At 38.1% G+C, this 20,518-nt stretch overlaps 1 protein-coding gene across 1 annotated transcript; it reads left to right on the top strand.

Moving 5' to 3' along the window:
- The first annotated feature begins 1,119 nt into the window (after positions 1-1,119).
- Positions 1,120-20,001, top strand: ints9 (integrator complex subunit 9). Its single transcript, XM_041805509.1, has 17 exons — positions 1,120-1,229; positions 1,665-1,792; positions 2,458-2,518; positions 2,695-2,757; positions 3,344-3,483; positions 4,387-4,473; positions 4,777-4,897; positions 8,365-8,499; positions 8,612-8,723; positions 8,909-9,089; positions 9,498-9,558; positions 12,382-12,553; positions 12,660-12,784; positions 17,323-17,490; positions 17,765-17,863; positions 17,951-18,088; positions 19,704-20,001. Exons 1-17 carry the CDS (start codon positions 1,221-1,223, stop codon positions 19,878-19,880), a joined length of 1,977 nt encoding a protein of 658 aa, XP_041661443.1. The 5' UTR covers positions 1,120-1,220; the 3' UTR covers positions 19,881-20,001.
- The last annotated feature ends 517 nt before the right edge of the window (positions 20,002-20,518 follow it).

A 20,518-nucleotide genomic window follows, 5' to 3' on the forward strand; every position in this document is an offset into this window, starting at 1 on the left:
AAGCTTTCATTTTGGGCTTTTGCTCTTCTTTCTAAATTTTCTGATAAAACTGCAGCTATGACTACATCCATCATAATCACTTCACTAGTCAATATTATTACCAGCTTGCAGTGACATTAACTAAACCACGACTGTAGCTGCCACATTCACCTCAAATGATGCTAATTGATCTATTCATTGTCTGACTGGGCTCAAACATTTCAGGTTGGTGCTCTGTAGGATGGATGTACCTGATAACAGACATGGAGTCTGACTAATCCATCTGATTTGCAGGGTTACCAGTTCAAATGTCAGATCAAGTTTCAGATCAAGTATCAGATCAATCCATTAGATTAAACTATGGGATTGGTCTGGTTCCTGAAGAGCTGCCAGTAAAGTTCCTGTACTGCTGAGATGTCCTTGAGCAATGCACCAAACCCATAACTGCTTAGGTACTCTTTTATAATCAGCAGGGACGGATCCAGAAGTCTCAGCCCTAACATAGGATATGGGGATGTTCATCCCTAGAATTATTGCTTATGAGGCAGTTATATGCACTATTATCAAGCCTTCTAAATATACATTTAGATTTAAATTTCCAACACATCTTTACATCTTTATGGCAGACATTATCTTTACATCAGAAACCCATCATATGGAGCCAGCAAGTTTTTTAATATCTTACTCATCATAAAGTGTCATCGTCATTCAGAATGTGTAATAATTGTTAAAATCCAAATTTCAAACACTAGTATGACAGTAACATAATTTAAAGGGGAAAAGGGTGTGGTTTCAGATACAGATCTATTCATAAAAATGCAGAATTGTTACAAAAAGAGAGAATATGGCCTTAACCCTCACAATGCAACATCAAATTTCAGATGTAATGTGGTATCATGTATGTTCTCCAACCAAAACAGACCATTTTCACAAAGTTGGCAGAAAGTTTGAGCATCCTATTTACCCTTTTTTCTACTCAATAAAAGACGTGACTTTAAATTTGGTGCTTAAGAATATTTCAACCAAAATATATTCAGGTAATTATTTCAAAGGCTATACAAAACAGACCTTTTTCTTCATCTGTGCGGGTATTTTCACTCACTTTATCCTCCGCTCCTGTAGGGGGCAGTAGAGGGGAAAGCCAGCCAAACAAAGCCAAGGGGGAGTCGACACTGTGGAAGGATGCTGTATTAACAAGCCGGCTATTTACAACTGATTAATACCCGTAAATTGTGTTGAAAATGAAATTGGTGAGTTCATTGTTTGCAATAAAAGTACCCTAGCAAACTCCAGCTGGATATGATAATGCGTCACTGAATCATAACAGTTATCTCTAATTTCAGTTACTCTGTTAGCTTAGCAGCTAGTAGCCTGTACACAGATATCTCAACGGAAGAGGCTAACATGAAGGCAGCTAACAGTTTATGGGATGCCATTTTTAATTTATAATGACCACTAACGAGTCTTATCGTTGTTTTAATGTTGATAAACTAAGCATTTGGTCTTAAGACGTAACAAATATGGCCGTTATGAATCTGAGAGTTGTTACAGTAGACTGAATCATCTCATGTCCTGACCACAGGGATGTCCTGTTTAACTTTCTTGTTCTGCAACTGTCAGATGCTATTTCATAGTCACAGTACTGTGACCTTTGGCTCTCATGGTTATCCCTCCTTGTATTTCAGTACTGTCTGTCCGGACATCCTACATTGCCTTGCAATGTGCTTAAGTTCAAATCCACCACTATCATGCTGGACTGTGGGCTGGACACCACCTCAGTCCTCAACTTTCTGCCCCTTCCCCTTGTTCACAGGTGAGTGTCAAGCATCGCCTGAGTGCCTCTTATTTACATATTAATTTTTACAGGCTGCACTTTTTACCTAAGAACTAAAGTAGGTATTTCTGCTACACCTTCTACAACTTCCAAGGTGCATGGAGGATGGAAAAAGTCTTGAAGGAAACCGAAAGCTCTAGAAACCCTTGTACGGTAGAAAACTACGTTAAGATGGATGCATTTTGGCTTGTGAACCTCAGGATGACTGTGATGAAGGCTACAAGCCAAAACACGGTGGTTTAGAAAAAGTTGTACTCTAAATCAGCTATTCTCAAAGGGGGTGCCTTCAGAATGCTTTATATATGCCTAAGAATTATGAATATGCAGATCATTAGCCTATTACTCCTGAAATCATATTGATGTAGTTTTTTTCAGTTTGGTAGGTGTTTATGGAGTGAGAAACACATTAAAGTGTTTCTTAAAGGTCTACATGACCACCGCACATTTCGTCCAAGGCATTTAAATTGTTTTATGAGAGTGCTTTAGAGGTTTATCTTATTACTTCTATCACTACATGAATCCTTTGGCTGTCATAGGGATGTAAAATGTTTGGTTTTTTTGGTGACTTTTTATGTCACAAGATTTTACTCCATTTTGAAGGATATATTGACATTATATATACATAAATGTTCTTTTTTTTTCAGCCCAAGACTCTCTAAGCTGCCTGGCTGGGTCTCAAAGGATGGAACAGTTAATTTAGAAAAGGTATTCACGAATTATTCAACCTTTATGTGAACTTCAGTTCATGTTAAACTGATATATAATTACATTAACTAAAGCTGCCTCTTTTTATATCTATATTTGCCAACTGTCATATCTTAAGATTTGACAGTAAAGGGGGACTACAAAAGTAAACATGTCCTTTCCTCCCATCTTTTCAGGAGCTGAAAGAGTGTGCAGGACGGGTGTTTGTGGACTCACAGCCAGAGTTCTGTCTCCCTGAGGTAGTAAAACCAACCACTACACAGGCATTGTATCTGTTTTGTAAGCTGAGCTTACGTGCATGTGTTTTTATCGACAGTTAGTTTTCAGTTTAATGCCTTAAATTTGTTTGGATCCCCGTTAGCTACCGCATTCACTGGAAGTTATTCTTCCTGGTGTCACTGTTTACATTGTGACAATACAGTTTACACTATTATTTTCAAATTGTTATCACAAGTGACACAAAATCAACTAAAACATACAGACAATACACAAAACTCAGTGTGAATCTTGATATCCAAAAAGATGCAATGTTAGCATGAAAAGTCCATGAAACCATCACACAACAGAGTTTCAGTATTAATTACTTAATTCTCATCGTAGGTTAGAATTTTTAAGTGATTAAAAAAACTGTATTAGGTGTCTTTTTGTTTAATTGGATTTATGAACCAAGCTAATTTGTGATCAAGCTGCAGGAATTCATCTTAGCACAAATACCTCAATTTCCACTGACAAGTTTATTTTTATTTGTAAATTGTAATGATACACTTTTCTTAACAAAATAAATCTGTCCTAAATGATCGATGTTTTCACATGCATTGTCCACAGAGAGAACTGCTGGATTTATCTACTATTGATGTTATCCTGATCTCTAACTACCACTGCATGATGGCCCTTCCTTACATCACTGAGCACACAGGCTTTACTGGGACGGTGTATGCAACAGAACCCACCCTGCAGATTGGCAGGTATGAAATACAAGAGACAAACGGCCAGAGGATTTTATCATGATCTTTTCAAAGGAACAGATGCGTGTTTTGGTAGCCCAGTCTTTATGAAACTGGGAACTGCATGGGTCAAGTCCCAACAGAGACCAAGTATAGAATTTGGACTGGCTACTGTAGAGGGACTAGTTTGCTTCAACTGCCTTTGAGTGCGCTTGGGTATGGCTTTGGAGCCACAACTGCTCAGCATGCCAGTTCCGCTGCAGCCCCTGACACAGACATTCCTCTAGAGCTGCATATGTGTTAGATAGAAAGAGAGATATATGTACTTTATTGATCCTAAACAGGGAAATTCTGGTGTGTACAGCAGCAGGTTATCATTATATATACAACCACAGAATAAATATGAAGAAACCGTTTTCAAATAGAAGAAGAGAAACTGTTTACTTTCTGATATTTAACTAAATATAACTTCCAAATCTTAAGCTTGGAAAATTTAAAATGTAAAGTTCAAACTACAAACTCAGATCCATAAAAATCAAAAATCAGTCCAAGCTTACATGTACAAAATAAATGTAAACATACTTAATCAGAGGTAGACATAAAATGGGCTAAATAGTCATCAAATGATCTATTGGTCCTGTTAGTACTTGTGTGCCCCTTTTATTTTTTCAGAATAAAGTAGGATTCCATCCCTTGAATCATTGTACAAAATTTAATAACCGCCATAGCACCATTTTCTGTGTTTCTCCTTCTTTAACTGTGATTTGACAGTAGAGATTATCTTTAGGTTTTAAACTGGCTTTGTTGTAATCTCTGTGGTTTTAGGACATATATGAAAAGAAACTCTTGGTGAAATAGTAAAAATAAATTGACAGTGGCTTCAGTTGCTTATTAAATGTTGGTTCTTGCTGTCATTTTTCTCAGACTGTTGATGGAGGAATTAGTGAACTTCATGGAGAGAGTTCCCAAGGCCCAGTCTGCCACCTGCTGGAAAAATAAGGAAATACAACGGTCGGTAAACTGGTTGGGAAAATCTGTTGACAACAAAAAGAATAAAAAAAAGGATGACACAGAAAACAATCTTTAGAAGTATAAGATTTAACATCTGGAGATTTTAAATAAATGTAACATTTTAGATACAAGACTATAATATATCATCAAGCTTTTATTGTTGTATATTTTCTTTAAGAGTTTGGCCCTCTGTTTCCATTGTTTTCTTGTATCTCTTTATCAGTGAGCTCCATTTTACTGTCACTTTTCTGTTAATGCATTTAACATAAAGCTACTGGAAATTAATGTTTTATTCTCTATTAGGATGCTTCCTGGACCACTGAAGGATGCAGTAGATGTGTGGACATGGAAGAGAAGTTACAGCATGCAGGAAGTCAACTCTGCCCTCAGCAAAGTGCAGCTTGTGGGTTATTCACAGAAAGTGGTAAGATCTTTACACTCCTGTAACACCTGCACAGACATGCTGTACTAAAACACTGGTCAGGTTAAGTCAAACTTTAGCTATGTAACACATTTTGTATACAGGGCAACACAGTGGCCCCATAATAAAATAATGTATAGCACCAATGCATAATTAATGTTTAATTAAGACACTAGAAAAAAGACAGGTCTACACCATACTCTTAGTCAGACAAACCTCAGTGCCATAAAAGTTGGGATCAAACTAAAACAGAATACAGTGATTTACAAATCATTTTAAACCTATATTCAAGTGAATACTGCACAAAGACAAGATATTTAATGTTCAGACTGATAAAATGTATGTTTTTTTTAAAACATACACACATTCTGAATTTGTGTTCTGCAACACATTACTAAAAATGGGATAAGAGCAAGAAAAGACTGGGAAAATGCTGTAGATGTAGTTCACGAAACTGACAACCTGATATTTGGAGCTGATATGCATTTATTAAGACGTATAAAGTGTACTTAATATGACAAATGTAAAATTGCCTGTTCAAAAGCATGAAGGAAAATAAACACAGTAGCAGCAGGAAAATAGGAGGTGATACCATATACTTAGCATGTCAGTGGTACCCAGGCTTCAGTGTTGATTGGCTAGTACTCGTGTGACGTCTTGCCAATCAGATGGGGTTGTATGCAGGACATTTTGTGAGACTGTGGAAAAATAAAGCCACATGCAAAGACACACCTTGCTGTAGAGCCAAAGTAGCAAACCTTTTGATGATGAATTTTATTGATTATCGGTAGAATAAAATGCAGATAAACGTCCAAATGCCAAATATCAACCTCAATAATCGGCCAGTCCAGCGATCGATCCCCTGAAAAGGATCATGTTGCCTTGAGTGGTAGAAGGCTCACACATCTTCTTAGGGACCTGTCTACATGTAGCTGGGTATTTTTGAAAACAAACCCCCCACCCCCCTCTTTAAAAAGTAATTCCGTCCACACAGGTTATGTTCACAAAAACATCTTTGTCCATATGATACAAAAACGCACTTTCACATGTTGTATAGAGAACACTATGTCAACACCAGAACAGGGTCAGTGATGATTTAGTTGTTTCAAGTACAGCTCACTCAGAGGCAGAAACAATATCCTTGAAAATGTCCTCTCTGTCCCTCTGCAATGACAATTTCATTATCAGAGTTGTCAACCAGCCCGTACCAGGTCTCCTCCAGAAATTCAGAAGTAATGTATAGATTAAACATAAACTGTTCTGTCATGTAGGCCAGGCCTCTTTGTAAGGATGAAGTTAGACCAAGCATGAATAAATATGAATTACATACTTTTATTTATCTACTTCAGTCACAGTAGTAAATTCACTGATTTGTTAACTTAGAGCCTTGTAAGCACTCATGACAACATAAAAAAGCTCTGCCATAAACAGGTGGGATTTAAACATCAATACCAAAGTCAGTAACAAGTAGGGCTTGACAAAAAAATATCAAATCGTGATTATTTTGACTCATATTGCAAATTCAATATGAAATGTTGTATTGAAGGGAATGATCATTTTATATCATTCTCATTTTAAATAAGAAAAACATTGAAAAATTAAGAAGAGTAGGATTTTTTGCAAATTACTCTTAAAAAAAGTGACACTTGAAAACTTGCATGATGTGTAGAGCAGAACATCTCTGCAGCAAAAAAGTATAGAACTGTTATTTTGACACATTTCAGGTTAAAGAAATAAATTCACTCTCTGCTATTTGAAAATTGCAGTAGGGCATACTGCAATGTAATCTAAGTTTTTAATTAATTGCCCAGTCTACTCAGTACTTAAAGTAAACTTTAAATAACATACTCTTTTACTTTTACTAGAGTAGATTTAGAGACCAGTACTTTTACTTTTGCTGAAGTAAGTTTAACCAGAATAACTGTACTTTTACTTGAGTACAATAGTCATGTACTTTTTCCACCTCTGGCATTCACACACACTTTCCCACATTTTCCCAGGAATATTCAGGAAAAGTTCAGAGGGTTTGTGTACAAGTACTGCTCAATGCACCCAGGCCTGGGCACGGATACGTCACGTGCCGACGTCATCATATGGCGGATCCACTGTTTATAAATTCATACGTGTTGATGACTTAGTATACATAAATGCAATTTTTGAGGCTGTAAAATTTATACGATATCTGATCTGACACTGGGGTTATCTCACCTGACCTGGGATCAGTTGCTACATTAACTATACAGAGTGCAGTGAGGAGGGAGAGAGAAAGTGGTTCATAGGGGAGAGTTATCACTCAGCATATAATCTTGAGCCTGATCAGAGTTCCAAGCACCTCTCCTGCTGAATTAAATCCTGACTTTGAACTCGTATGAGCCCCTACAGTCATTCCTCTGTATACAATCTGAATCCCCCTGATATTGCTTTATGTGCTGTGAACTGTGCCATCTCCCTGTGTAATTTTGGATGACTTTCAGTGCTGCACCAAACAAGCTCTCATGTCATAGGACAGCCTGTGTCCAGAGCAGGGTTAAATATTCAGATAATTTTTTTTTTACTGTGACGAGAGAAACTTTCACCATCTGATGAGAGCTAGAGGGGAAAATGCAGCGGGATTAATGAACGATGTTCGGTTCAAACGTCAGTGATCAACACCACAGTTTCACTTCTTGATGACATGAAATGGAATCACAGGTAAATTACTTCAGTGGATATTAGTTTGGTATTATTTCATAATAATGAGAGGTTAAATCAGATGTGAGATTAACCCTGGCACACACTTGCCCACATATTTTGCAGACTTTCCTTTATACATGGAGGATAAAAGGTGTTTGTCATCCTATGAGCTGCTTTTAGTCGCTCAATCAAGGGAAGAAGCTTTTTTTTAGCAAACCAAAAACCTCTCACAGCCGTTAAAGCCTGACTTTGCTAGGAACTGGTCAGAAATATGGACTGGGATCCATTAGAACAAGGTTGTAGTGGAGCTTTGCAAAGTTAAATTCTTCAGCTCTGATAAAATCTTTGTAACTTGTTGAAATACAATGAGACAAAATATGTACTTCACTCTCCATCTCTCTAGAAAAAATCCTGACATCTCTCTCTTTAGGACAGTGTCTGGTGAGCCTTTGCTCTGAAGTGGGTCTTTTTGTTGTTACTTCACGATACGTCACATTTTTGCGCTTCTGCTCCTTCATTTGCATCCGTGCCATGCCTAGGCCCACCTCGTCCTTCTGTGCCAGGGCCATGAAGCATGCTGCACCCAAGCATAGAACAATTGCACTCACACTGGCCAAATGTACCGGACTTTAGGTTCAAACAGGCCTGGGCACGGTACGGATGGCCTAGTGTGAGTGCGCCCTTAAAGGGCTTAAACTGATAAAACTCTGTAGGCCAGGTAGTAGGCTGTGAGTGTTGCATGTTCTGCTTAAATAGCCCACTATAATTTTCTTTATGCTTCTGTTTCACTTTTTCAGGAGTTGTTTGGAGCTGTACAGATCTCTCCCTTAAGTTCTGGTTACTCATTGGGCAGTTCCAACTGGATCATCCAGTCTCATTATGAGAAAGTTTCTTATGTGTCTGGTTCATCTCTCCTCACCACACATCCACAGGTAGATCCACTGATCTTACCCCAGATGTAATTACACATTTGAGCTGATGATAAAAAAACCTTACATGAATAAAAACTTTGAAGTAATTGTTTCTCATTTTGTCTCCTCAAAGCCAATGGACCAAAGCTCCCTGAAGAACAGCGACGTTTTGATCCTTACAGGCCTCACACAGATGCCTACAGCCAACCCAGATGGCATGCTGGGAGAATTCTGCAGCAACCTCGGTAGTTTTTTAAATACTAAGTAGTCTGTGTTTTAGTTAAGGCTGTAACATTTACAAAGCATATGTGAGAAGTGCTCCAGTAGAAAGCATCCATGTAGACGTCTGACTCTGTGGAACTGCTTTTTGCTTAAAGTCTCCTGTCGTTTTGATTATTTTTACGTCATTATTGTTCTTCTGTCCCTGCAGCCATGACGATCCGAGCAGGAGGCAACGTGCTTGTTCCCTGCTACTCCTCAGGGGTGATTTATGACCTGCTGGAGTGTCTGTACCAATTCATCGAGAGCGCCAATTTGGGTACCACGCCGTTCTACTTCATTTCACCTGTCGCAAACAGCTCGCTGGAGTTCTCTCAGATCTTTGCTGAGTGGTGAGGAGCTTTTCATCAAAGTGGCCGCTTGTTTTCTGTCTTCTGACTCGCCAACACTCTGTTTGACTAAGTACAGACCAGTCGGATGTTTGGTTTAAGTGTCATTTTGTGAATCTGCTGGACTCTTTTGCAAAATTCAGTTGTCTTGGTGTGCAAATTAGGGAAGACATACTGATAGATGATAGATGGTAGATGGTTTTTGAAAGGGACTGTGTCTTTTTATCAAATGAAAGTATTTAAATTTTTGTCTACGTGATTACAATGCTTGTTTAAATACAGGCAACCATACAACTAACTTGTTTACAGTGCTGATGATGTCTTACTTCCCTGATATCTGATTTGTTTTTGCAAATTCTTGTTGTGTCCAGTGTTGTACTTGTGATTGATATTTTTCCTTTTTTTCTCCAGGCTTTGCCACAACAAGCAGTCAAAGGTTTATCTTCCAGAGCCTCCTTTCCCTCATGCAGAGGTGAGTCCTTTTGCTTGTCTCCTCCTTTTATTTTAGAGGTCATGGATCATAGTAAAGCTTCTAATAAGCTTGGAGAAGGTCAATTAAGCCATATCCATCCATCTGACATCAGGTCATTAGAGCAGCCATTATTTTTTAACCATCTGTGATTTTTAAAGCTGCTAAGTTTCCAGCATTAGACGCTCACCAACCTTCATTAGGTACACCTGTTCAACTGACCATTAATGCAAATATCTAATCAGCCAATCACACAACAGCAACCAGTGCATTTAGGCATATAGCTATAGTCAAGATGATCCGTGGAAGATCAAATCCAGCATCAGAATGAGGAAGAAAGGGGATTTAAACTACTTTGAACATGCCATGGTTGTTGGTGGTTCAACAGGTTTTTGTGTTGTTAACACCAAATTCTGACTACCATTCAATTATCGCAGCAGAGACTGAGACTTGTCCAAGCAGGCAATGTTATTCCAATCTTTTTTTTTCCAATTTTGGTGAGCCCATGTAAACTGAAGCCTCATAGTACTGTTCTAACTGGCACCTAGTGTGGTCTTCTGCTGCTGTAGCCCATCTGCTTCAAGGGTTTGATATGTTGTATGTTCAGAGATACTGCATACCTTGTAGGATTGGAGGTATCCAATTTTAATACTGTCAAACCTTCTCCAATATTCCAGCTGTATGCTGTGTTATCTTCACGTGATGAAAAATCCCATAATACAAAGAGGAAAAGTACATGCTGGCATGCAAACATGTCTTTACACTAGAAAATGCTTTTTTTTAAACACGGTTTAAAACATTAGAAGTAGGGCTGAACGATTTGGTTATTATGTGATTATTTTTTAAGCTCCTCAGCTATGTATTTCTCAACAAACAAGCAATAAATAATTCTATTTTATGACAACATATCTGGTACATAAAACTAAGGCTGTACAGTTTTGAAAGGAATAAAGATTTTAAATCTTTCTCATTTTCTATAAGAAAAACATACAAAAACAAGAAAAGAACTATTATTTGGCAAACAATTCTCAAAAAAGTTGGCACTTGAATGTTTGCATGATGTGTAGAGCATAACATCTCTACTGCAAAAATTTATTAACCTGTTTTTTTGGCACAGATTTCAGGCCAATTAAAATTTGAAAATTGCTGTAGGACATATTGCGATTTAATCTAAAATTTGTTTAATTGCCAGCCTTAATTAGAAGTACATTAATTGATTGATTGATTAATAGAAGTACGTTAATTACAAGGACTCTGGATGTGATTTATATTTGTTCATACACTTCACTGGTAAGAAGATTAGGACAGAGGATCAAATTTTATTTAAAGAATAACTATTATCAGACAGGATCTGATAATATGACATAATCTTCTGGATACCTTAATTAAGATAAAGTTTGGCTGTAAATATTTATTCAATTAATGGTTTTCTGCTTGATCATAACGGTAACACTCCATTACTGGGTGCTTATTGAACACTGGACCAAGGTTATAATAGTTTTGGATTTTTCATTAGTTTTTATTTTCATTTCGTTTTCACTTTCTGTGTTCAATTTCAGTTTAGTTTTTATTAGTTTTGACTGCTGGTTTGTTAATTAAGTTTAGTTTTTATTAGTTTTAGTTTTTTATGGATAGATGTCGGGGCTGAGTGAGCGTCATACATTTTTAAAAACCTATTCAAACAGGCTACTCTTCATTTATCATTTTATTTACCTAATGATGATGTTTGAATACAACTCCAGAAATAAAACTACCACTGTGTGAAGTCGTAACCAATCAGATCAGGCAATTTTACACTACCCATACTTGTGTGTAGGTGCCAGTCAGTATGGTTGTGTCAAAGACTAAAATTAAGGAAATTTTGTCTCTATTTTTGTTTTGTTTTAGTTGGTTTTGTAAGTGTGCTATATAGTTTTATTTAGTTTTAGTTTTTTTTGTAAAGCTTAGTTTTTATTTCGTTTCAGTTAACTAAAATGATTTTTTTTTCTTTCTGTTTTATTCACAAGACTTTCTCTGTCTGGTTCATCACTAACTGTTTATTTCATTAATCCCTGAGTTCTTGCCGTTGCTGTGTCTATCAAAACACTTTGTAAATGTATGTTTTTAAAGGTGCTATATAAATAAAGATATTATTGTTATTATTATTATTATTATTATTGTCCTTTCTAGTACCATGGTTTTTGATAAGTGGTTATTTCAGTTATTGTAGCCTCTCTATCAGCTTGAACCAAGTTGTTCATTATGCTCTGACCTCAGCTGTGAACACGTATCTTGGCCCAGAGAACTGCCACTCTCTGGACATTTTCTTTTTTTCTCAACAACCGTTGTGAACGCCAGAGATTGTTATTAATTGAAAATACCAGTAGATCAGCAGTTAATGAAATATTCAGACCAGCCCGTCTGACACCATAAACCATGGTTCATATTTAAAGTCACTTCAATCACAATTCCTCCACATTCTGGTACTCGGTTCGAACTTCGGCATATCATTTTGACCATGTCTGCATGTTTACATGTGTTGATTGCTGCCATGTGACTGGCCGTTAAGATGTTTTGTTTGTGAGCAAATGAACAGCTATACCTAATGAAGTGGTTGGTAAGTGTTTGTCAAAATCTAAATCGCTGAGAAAGTGAAGTACTGTTATTAAGTGTTTTTCTGTGGGTATTAGGTGATAATGATAAACATCCTAGCGTGATCGTGTTGTACATAAAAGAATGCTTCATTAAATCATATAATCCAAAATTAAGGAGTCCTCACACTCACTACTTTTTGCACAAAAGTCACTTATGTGACATTAACTCTTGCAATGTCTGTCTCTTTGTTAGTTAATCCAAACCAACAAGCTGAAGCACTACCCCAGCATTCATGGAGACTTCAGCAGTGATTTCAGACAGCCTTGTGTGGTTTTCACCGGCCATCCCTCTCTGCGCTTTGGGGATGTTGTTCATTTCATGGAGCTCTGGGGCAAATCCAGCCTCAACACCATCATCTTTACAGGTAACTACTGTTGTATCACACATTGAAGTTAATGAAAAAATGCCCCATCCTGTTTTTATCAAGTTAAAGCTTTGCTCCTTAAATTACTTTTCTTCTGTACAACCAGAGCCGGACTTTTCTTACCTGGATGCTTTGGCTCCATATCAGCCGCTGGCTATGAAGTGTGTCTACTGTCCCATCGATACAAGGCTCAACTTCCACCAAGTATCAAAGCTGCTCAAGGAAGTCCAGGTAGGAACTCTGCTTGTTTGTCTCTGTTACAGAGATAGAAAATGTAATGTTTGTTTTGTAGCTCTCCTGAAATGCACTGACATCTCCATGAAATAGTTTAAAACAGGGAGTTTTTTCCCCCTTTCTAAGATGACGAGAATTGGCAAAAAAGTGATAAAATGTGTGACTCAGAAGTGGCTTTCCCCTGGGCCTTTTTGCTTACATGCTGCTCTGGTACAGCAGAATTGTGAAACAACCAAATAATTGTTGAGTCAGCATCGGTCCTGTGGGTACAACCAGAGAGTGGAAATGATTTTACAAGCTGAAAGGCAAGGCACACAAAAACCCAGATAAATAAGAAATGTTCTGATCTGCATTCAGAGCAGAGCAGGAGGGAGTACACAAGCACTGAAATGTTCCAGAGGAAAATCAATGGTTATTTCAGTGCAGCTGATTCTCAAATTCATGTGTTCTATAACTGAACTTAGCTTCTCAATCAACCAAATGTCTGCTTTGCATGTTGTGGACACATGGGACCTAAGTTAGTATTTATAAACTCAGTTTGGATGGGAAAGAAGTTTCTCACTTAAATTAAGTTTGGATATTTAGCTCAGCAGATGATTACCACTCTTAGACTGACATTATTGTCACACTATTTACTGAATAATGTTACACTAGGAGGGAAAAAGGTTTGCAGTTATCCACAGCTGACAGGATCTTCCCTGGAAGGCACAATGTGTCGGCTTTTTTAGATGAAGTGTCTACAAACTTGTTGACTCTTTGCCTTGTTGTCCAGTGTATGAGGGGGTCTAATGTAACACTATCTTCTTAAGATTGTTCTCAAAAAGTTCCCTAGAGTTGGCCACACACTACGCGATGTGAGGCCTAGTTTAAGGCCAGATTTTCCTCCTCTGACAATTGTGGGAGCGTGTCCTGAGTCGTCACAAGGGCTGGGCAATTAATTGCAAATTAGATCAAATCACAATATATGGCCTGCTGCAATTTTCAAATCGCAAAGTTGCAATATTTCTTTAACTTAAAATGTATCAAAATACCAGTTTAATAAATCTTTTTCTTTTTCAGCAGCAGAGATTTTATGTCCATTATGCAAAAATTTAAGTGTCAATTTTTTTATAATGGTTTACAAAAATCCTCCTTTTTGTGTTTTATGTGTTTTTCTTAATCAAAATGAATAACATAAAAATAATATTGTCCTTAAACAAAGCAAATGACATCACATTTGCAATATGAGCAAAAAATAGTTAAAAAAACAGCTTATTGTATCTAAAGCTGATGAAGCCTAGCATTACTTCACAAAAGTCATAAACAAACAAACAAACAAACATATAATTTAACCAAGAATAACAGTATATCAAATTGCAATCACAGTATTTGGGAAAAAATGCAGTTAAATAATTTTTGCAAATTGTTCAGCCCTAGTCGTCGCTAACGATTATTTTTTGTTACTCCTCAAGTGTGCTTAGGCCCTTCACCACTGGCTGTCCTGGCATGCGTGAAAGTTGCAAAACAAATAATAAAAACAGGAAAATAATATGGATTAAATCCTGGCTGGAATGTGGGTAAACTTGTGTTTATGCTTTTGAGTGGTCATGGTAGGTAACATCCTGGAGATGGAGGCTTACAACCTTCAATCTGAAATATTGAATGTGTTTGGTATTTATGGTTTGAAGTCAGGGAGACTATGACATGATTTGGAGCAGTAAAATAATCGTGTTGACACCACACACTTGGGGATTATTCAGAAATATATTAATTTGTGATGAGCCTCCACTTGGGATACGCCCCCACCATTAATTGGGGGGAGGCAAATCTGGCCTAAAATCTGGTGTAAAATTGTGTAATGTGTGCTAGGACTGGTTAATTAATTGAAATTTAGAGCTTCTTTGAACTGAAATGTTTTTCAAAATACCAGTTTAATACATTTTTTGAGGCAGAGAATGTGTTTGCAGGATTCTCTACACATCATGCAAACATTCAAGTGTTAATTTGTTCTTGATTAATTTGCAAAAAAAAAAAACTATTTCCATGTCTATCTTGTGTTCATTATTATATAGAACGATTTATGACTTGCCTTTTTAGAAAATCACAAGATGAGGGACTTAGGCTGGCCACACACTACAGGATTTTAAGCCTGATTTGAGGCTAGATTTACCTCCCTCGTTGATCGTGGGGGCGTATCCTGAGTGGAGCCTCATCGCAAATGATTATTTGTCTGAATAATCCTTATGTGTGTGGTGCCGACAGGATTATTTTGCTGCTCCAAATTGCTTCATAGCCTCCCAGACCCCGAATCTTAAATATCAAACATGTTTGATATTTATGATTCTAGGTCGTAGTGCCTCTGACAAAGTACCCACAACAATCAGTGGGAGCAAGCAGACAGGGTAGCATCACCAGCTCGATACTTTCACCGCTCACAACGATAAACACAACTGTACCTTCATTCGAGCCAGGATCTCATCCTGATAGTTTCCCTTGTTTTATGATTTTTGCTGCACCTGTAACACATGGCAGGGCAGCCTGTTGTGGAGGGACAGCAAGAGGGTATCAACAGACATCCTATTTTTTATTTTTCTTATGAAGTCATTTGATCACCTGAGGTCACCGGGAGGTTATGGTCTCCAGTGATCTGACAGTCCGGCTGAGTTGTCTAGTGTGTGCATTTATAGGATTTAAGATGAAAAACTGTTAGAAAGTATCATGATGTCTGGTCTCCCATGTTTTAAAATCGTGTGGCTGGCGTTAACTGCATGTTAAATTGCAATTTCATATTTAATCCTCTGAACGCGCCAATAGACAAGTCAGCCAGATTGTCAGATCACTGGAGACCACACACCTGCCGACCTGTCTATGACTTCATGTGATCATGTGACTTCAGAAAAAACAACCAAGAATGGATGTCGGTCGATATACCCTCTTGCTGTCCCTCCACAACAGGCTGCTCTGGCATGTGTTACAGGTGCAGCAAAAAAGTCGCAAAACAAAGGAAAGACTCAGGATGAAATCCTGGCTGGAATGAAGGTACAGTTGTGTTTATGGTTGTGAGTGGTGAAAGTACATATGATCTTGCTGATGATGCTACCCCATCTGCTCGCTTTCATTGGTTGTTGTGGGTACCCCACTACGACCTAGAATCGTAAATATAAACGCATTTGATATTTAAGATTTGGGGTTTGGGAGGCTGCGACGCAATTTGGTGCAGTAAAAAAATCGTGTTGACACCAAACACATGCAGATTATTTAGACAAATAATCGTTTGCGACAAGTGTCTCACAGGATACACCCCCAAAATCGTTGGGGAGTCAAATCTTGCCTCAAATCTGGCTTAAAATCCTGTAGTGTGTGGCCAGCCTTAAGTGGGATTCATGACATGTTCTTAAACTGCTGAATTGTTTGTGTTCTTTTGTTGATGAAAGCAAGGTGCTTGTAAACTGGAAACACCTGCACATTTCTCTTACATAGCATAGAGTAATGCCCCTTTTATGCCCATATTAGGGCATGAGACTGCAGGGCAATGTGCAAATACAGAAGGTACACCGGAGAGAGAGGAGAAGAACTAAACAAACAGTAACATTCAAATTAAACTAAAACCTAAATGCAGTCAAAACACTTTGATGGTTCTACAGTGGTTCAAACTTCAAATGACATTAAAAGAGGCAGATTTAATTATATTTTAGCTGCAGTAGTAGAATTTAAATATATGCTACAAACACATTATTGTTCAGATAGTGCTTTCATTATAAAACATACATTTATTCTAAAACCTGTTGCTTTGTTATGATGGAACACCATTTCAACATATTTATGCCCGCTGATGCATAAAAACCTGTGTGTTAAGATAAATTAAGCATCTAATAATGGGACTCCTACACATGAGTTACATTAATATTCCTAATTTAAGATTTTGCTGAGACGCTCAAGCAATACCTGTTTAAATTAATACTTGGCCATATTTATAACATGGAAGTAAAAATAGAAATTAAGTGAAATAGAAATGGGATTAGATTTTATTGTGTCTTTCTTAATCTAGTGTATTTGAGTGCTGATGAGTGCAAAATTAAACATTTTGTCCTTTTATATCAGTACTTAAATATTCTTGAAGATCTCTGGATTGTTTTAATTCTTTGCTAAGAACAAATCGCATGTAAGAAAACTTTGGTAATGTCAGACTCTTCTACAAACTACATCAGAGGACCCTCTGGAGCACTGTGACTGTTCATATGGATATTTCCTTCCACTCTCTCTGTTGTTTTTACCCAAAGGTCTTAGGGCCAAATTCTGACCATGCAGATGTTTGGATCTTGCATTCATGACTTTTACTCACTCTTGGTTTAAAGTAGTCGTGCAAGTGTTGTTTTTTCCAGCCGTGTTGGCTAACTTCAGCCCACTTGTTTATGAAGTCTTGAGATGATGTCCTGTCCATCCCTTTGAAAATGCAGTTGCGGGGACTGCAAAGCCACTGTATTCTATCATTGTTAAAGTCTTCAATATTAAAGCGCTGTATCCTGAAGAGCTGATCCTGTTTTTCACTTTTGCAGCCTCTCCATGTGGTGTGTCCAGAGCAGTACACTCAGCCCCCGCTGACACAGTCCCACCGCTCAGATCTGATGCTCGAGCTGCAGCCTCCTCCTATGCCCTACAGACGCTGCTCCGTGCTCAACCTGCCGTTCAGGCGACGCTACGAACGTGTCTACATACTGCCTGAGGTGAGCCACATCAGAGTGGTAACTGTGCCAGCTTGGAGTCATGCACAGTTATGAATATTTTCTCAAACTTGTCTGATAAATAGGGACCCAACAGATTCAGCTGACTGTGCTAAATAAAAGATGAGATCGTCTCGTCTGTCTTGGCAGAGACGATGACGTATGCTGCAAAAAGCCATCAAAATTACAGAGGGATGCATTATGGAAATAATCCAGCTCTAATCAGAGAACAGTTGGCACATTTTCAAGTCTAACAGTCAGATTCTTCTTTTTCAAGCTGGCAAACTCACTAGTGCCCTCTGAGATCAAACCTGGCATCTCCTTGGCAACTGTGTCTGCAGTGCTGCACTCCAAAGACAACAAACACACGCTGCAGGTGAGTGTGTGTATATCACACAGACTGAAAAAGGGAAGGCATACATATTTAGCCCATTGTTTATTGTATGTGTATCTGTGTTACCAGTCGGTGCCCAAACCCCCACCGGTGGCCCCCAGCAAGAAGAGGAAGAGGGTCATTGAGGAGCCTCCAGTCATGATGACCCCAAAACCTCTGCTGAGCGGAGCTGTGCCCCTCGAGGCTTTCCTCACCACATTGCAAAAGGTATCAAACCTGCACACCTGTCAGCCAGTACTTAAAATACTTATTCCTTTACCCACTCATTTGCTGCAGCTTTTCTTACTAAAACTCATCCAATCTGACTAGGGCTAGGCAGTTAATCTTAAATTAGATTAAATTGCAATATGACCTGCTGCAATTTACAAAGTGCAGAAGTTGCAATATTTCTTTAACTTGAAATGTGTCAAAATACCAGTTTAATATATACATTTTTTTACAGCAGCTGAGATTTTATGCAAACATTGAAGTGTCAACATAGCGGTCCATTTAAATATGACACACTTCTCACTGATCCCTGCTTGCATCAGTGCTGATGCCCAAAGCTGCTGCTGGCAAAGCTTCACCTCCTCCACCCCAGCCACATCCTTTATAGCATAAAGCTGTTGCGCCCTCATATTCAGATTCATGCTACTATGGATTAATTTTTCCTGAAAAATTTTAATTGTTTTCAGTACACATTTTCATAAATGTATCTGTCCATATTGGGGGTTCCAGCCATGCACTCCCTGCAGAGTCAAAGCATGCTGCCTGACTAATCCAGGGAGCATCTTTTAAGCAGGTTCTTCTCTGCCAAGATAAACTGCATATCCATTTTGCAATAAAATGGTTAAATGCATTATAAGCATGTTCATGACTTAATGTAGGTTATAATATAGAATGATTTATTGCTTGAATTTGTTGAAAATACAAGATGAAGAACAAAATGATAATTGCATATTAAATTGCAGTTGCAATATTAGGGAGGGAAAATAGTTATTAGATTATTTTTGCAAATCATTCAGCCTTACATCTGACATTACAGTCTCCTTATGCATAACTGTGATTGGAAATACATTTTAAATAGTCAGTACAGGTCCATTAAAAAATATATATATCATGAAAAAGGTTTTTTTTCATAATCTAATTCAAAAAGTCAAACTTCCATATCGATGCATGTTTGCAAAGGCAACCATCCTCCATTGTGCGTCGGACTGTTCAGGCCTCCACGTCATCCATTAATCCCTGATAACTGGACACCTTATCGGGCATTAACCCTTACATAATCAAATCTGCTCAGCATAATTCAGCATCTGTCTGCACACTGCTGATGTAGAGGTGACAGCAGCAGCTTCACCTGGAGCCTGTACACACAGGAGACACGACTCCACTTTTAGTGTCATCTCCTCTCTGACTGCTGTTGGTGATATCAGACTTTGATTGTACATTTGTCATAAAAACGAGAAAACTTTCGGTTTTGGATTACATCAAACAGCACAGAAGTGGCAGTATGACATGCTTCAGGTCACATGACTAATTTTGCACATCGACGCAATGTGACCTCTGTCCAGTGTGGTTGTAAAATGATGTATCGTTCACCCCCACAGTTAGGGCACACATAGCTACTGGATCAAAGAGAAGATGACATGTTGATAAACTCTGATCTGTTTTGTGAACGCACCTGATAGAAAATGTTGGCATTGTGGAAGTGTTACACCAGAAAAAATAATAAAAAACATTGATATTGGCAACTAAAACTGTTATTTTAAACCTTGATATCAGCCCTGATTGTCACAGTCCTTGCATCTCTAACGAAAACTGTATTCTGTCTTTCCCTGTGCAGCATGGTATTACAGAGGTGAAAGTAGAGGAGACAGCAGACGGGCATATTCTCCACCTGCAGGCGGAGGACACGCTGATTCAGTTGGAGGAGGACGGGACGCACATTGTCTGTGACAACAATGAGCCTCTTCGCACAACGCTGCGAGACCTGGTGCTCCGCTTCTTGCAGAAACTCTGACCTGAATCCCTTTCATGCCCCCTCATTGTTAGACATAATGTTGTTTGCTGGACTGTCAGTAGTCTAAGAACAATTTTGTAAAATAGTATTTTGTAATAAAGGAATTTTCAAACAAAAATGACCTCTGTGAGTCACTGCTACTTCTTGTTAAAGAAAAGAGAACACAGAGGGCGTTAAAAGTGAAGGAAAAGTTCATATGCGAGAAAGGAAGTGGAAAATTCAGAAGAAAAACTTCTACATTACTCATATTTGCTTTGACTAATCACAGAAATGTGGCATAAACTCACAGATCAATTTATTAAAAATGATTGTACCAGTAAGCCCTTCTCAAATTTCAACCCCTTAAAGATCCAAGAGCGGTGCGCCAGTAGTCGAGTGGTTAAGGCGCGCGCCATGTGCGCAGGCAACCCGGGTTCTAATCCAGCCCGTGGCACTATTTCCTGCATGTCTCTCCCCGCTCTCTTCCCTGTTTCCAACTCTAGCCACTGTCCTATCTAATAAAGGCCAAAAATAAATCTTTAAAAAAAAAAAAAAAAAAAGATCCAAGAGCTCACTGGCAGGCTGGCATATTTTTTTAAAACTAGTCAGTTATTTACTAAATGTAAATTTGACATGTTATACGCCACCAGAAAGCTCTG

Source organism: Cheilinus undulatus, linkage group 14, assembly GCF_018320785.1.
Source record: "Cheilinus undulatus linkage group 14, ASM1832078v1, whole genome shotgun sequence".
In the NCBI taxonomy this organism is placed as follows: Eukaryota; Metazoa; Chordata; class Actinopteri; order Labriformes; family Labridae; genus Cheilinus; species Cheilinus undulatus.

Bases quoted from the DNA above. Each gene is read 5' to 3' on its own strand.
- ints9 (XM_041805509.1), top strand. The intron at 4,898-8,364 runs GTAAGATCTTTA...TCACTTTTTCAG, and splicing joins TGGGTTATTCACAGAAAGTG to GAGTTGTTTGGAGCTGTACA. The intron at 18,089-19,703 runs GTATCAAACCTG...TTCCCTGTGCAG, and splicing joins TCCTCACCACATTGCAAAAG to CATGGTATTACAGAGGTGAA.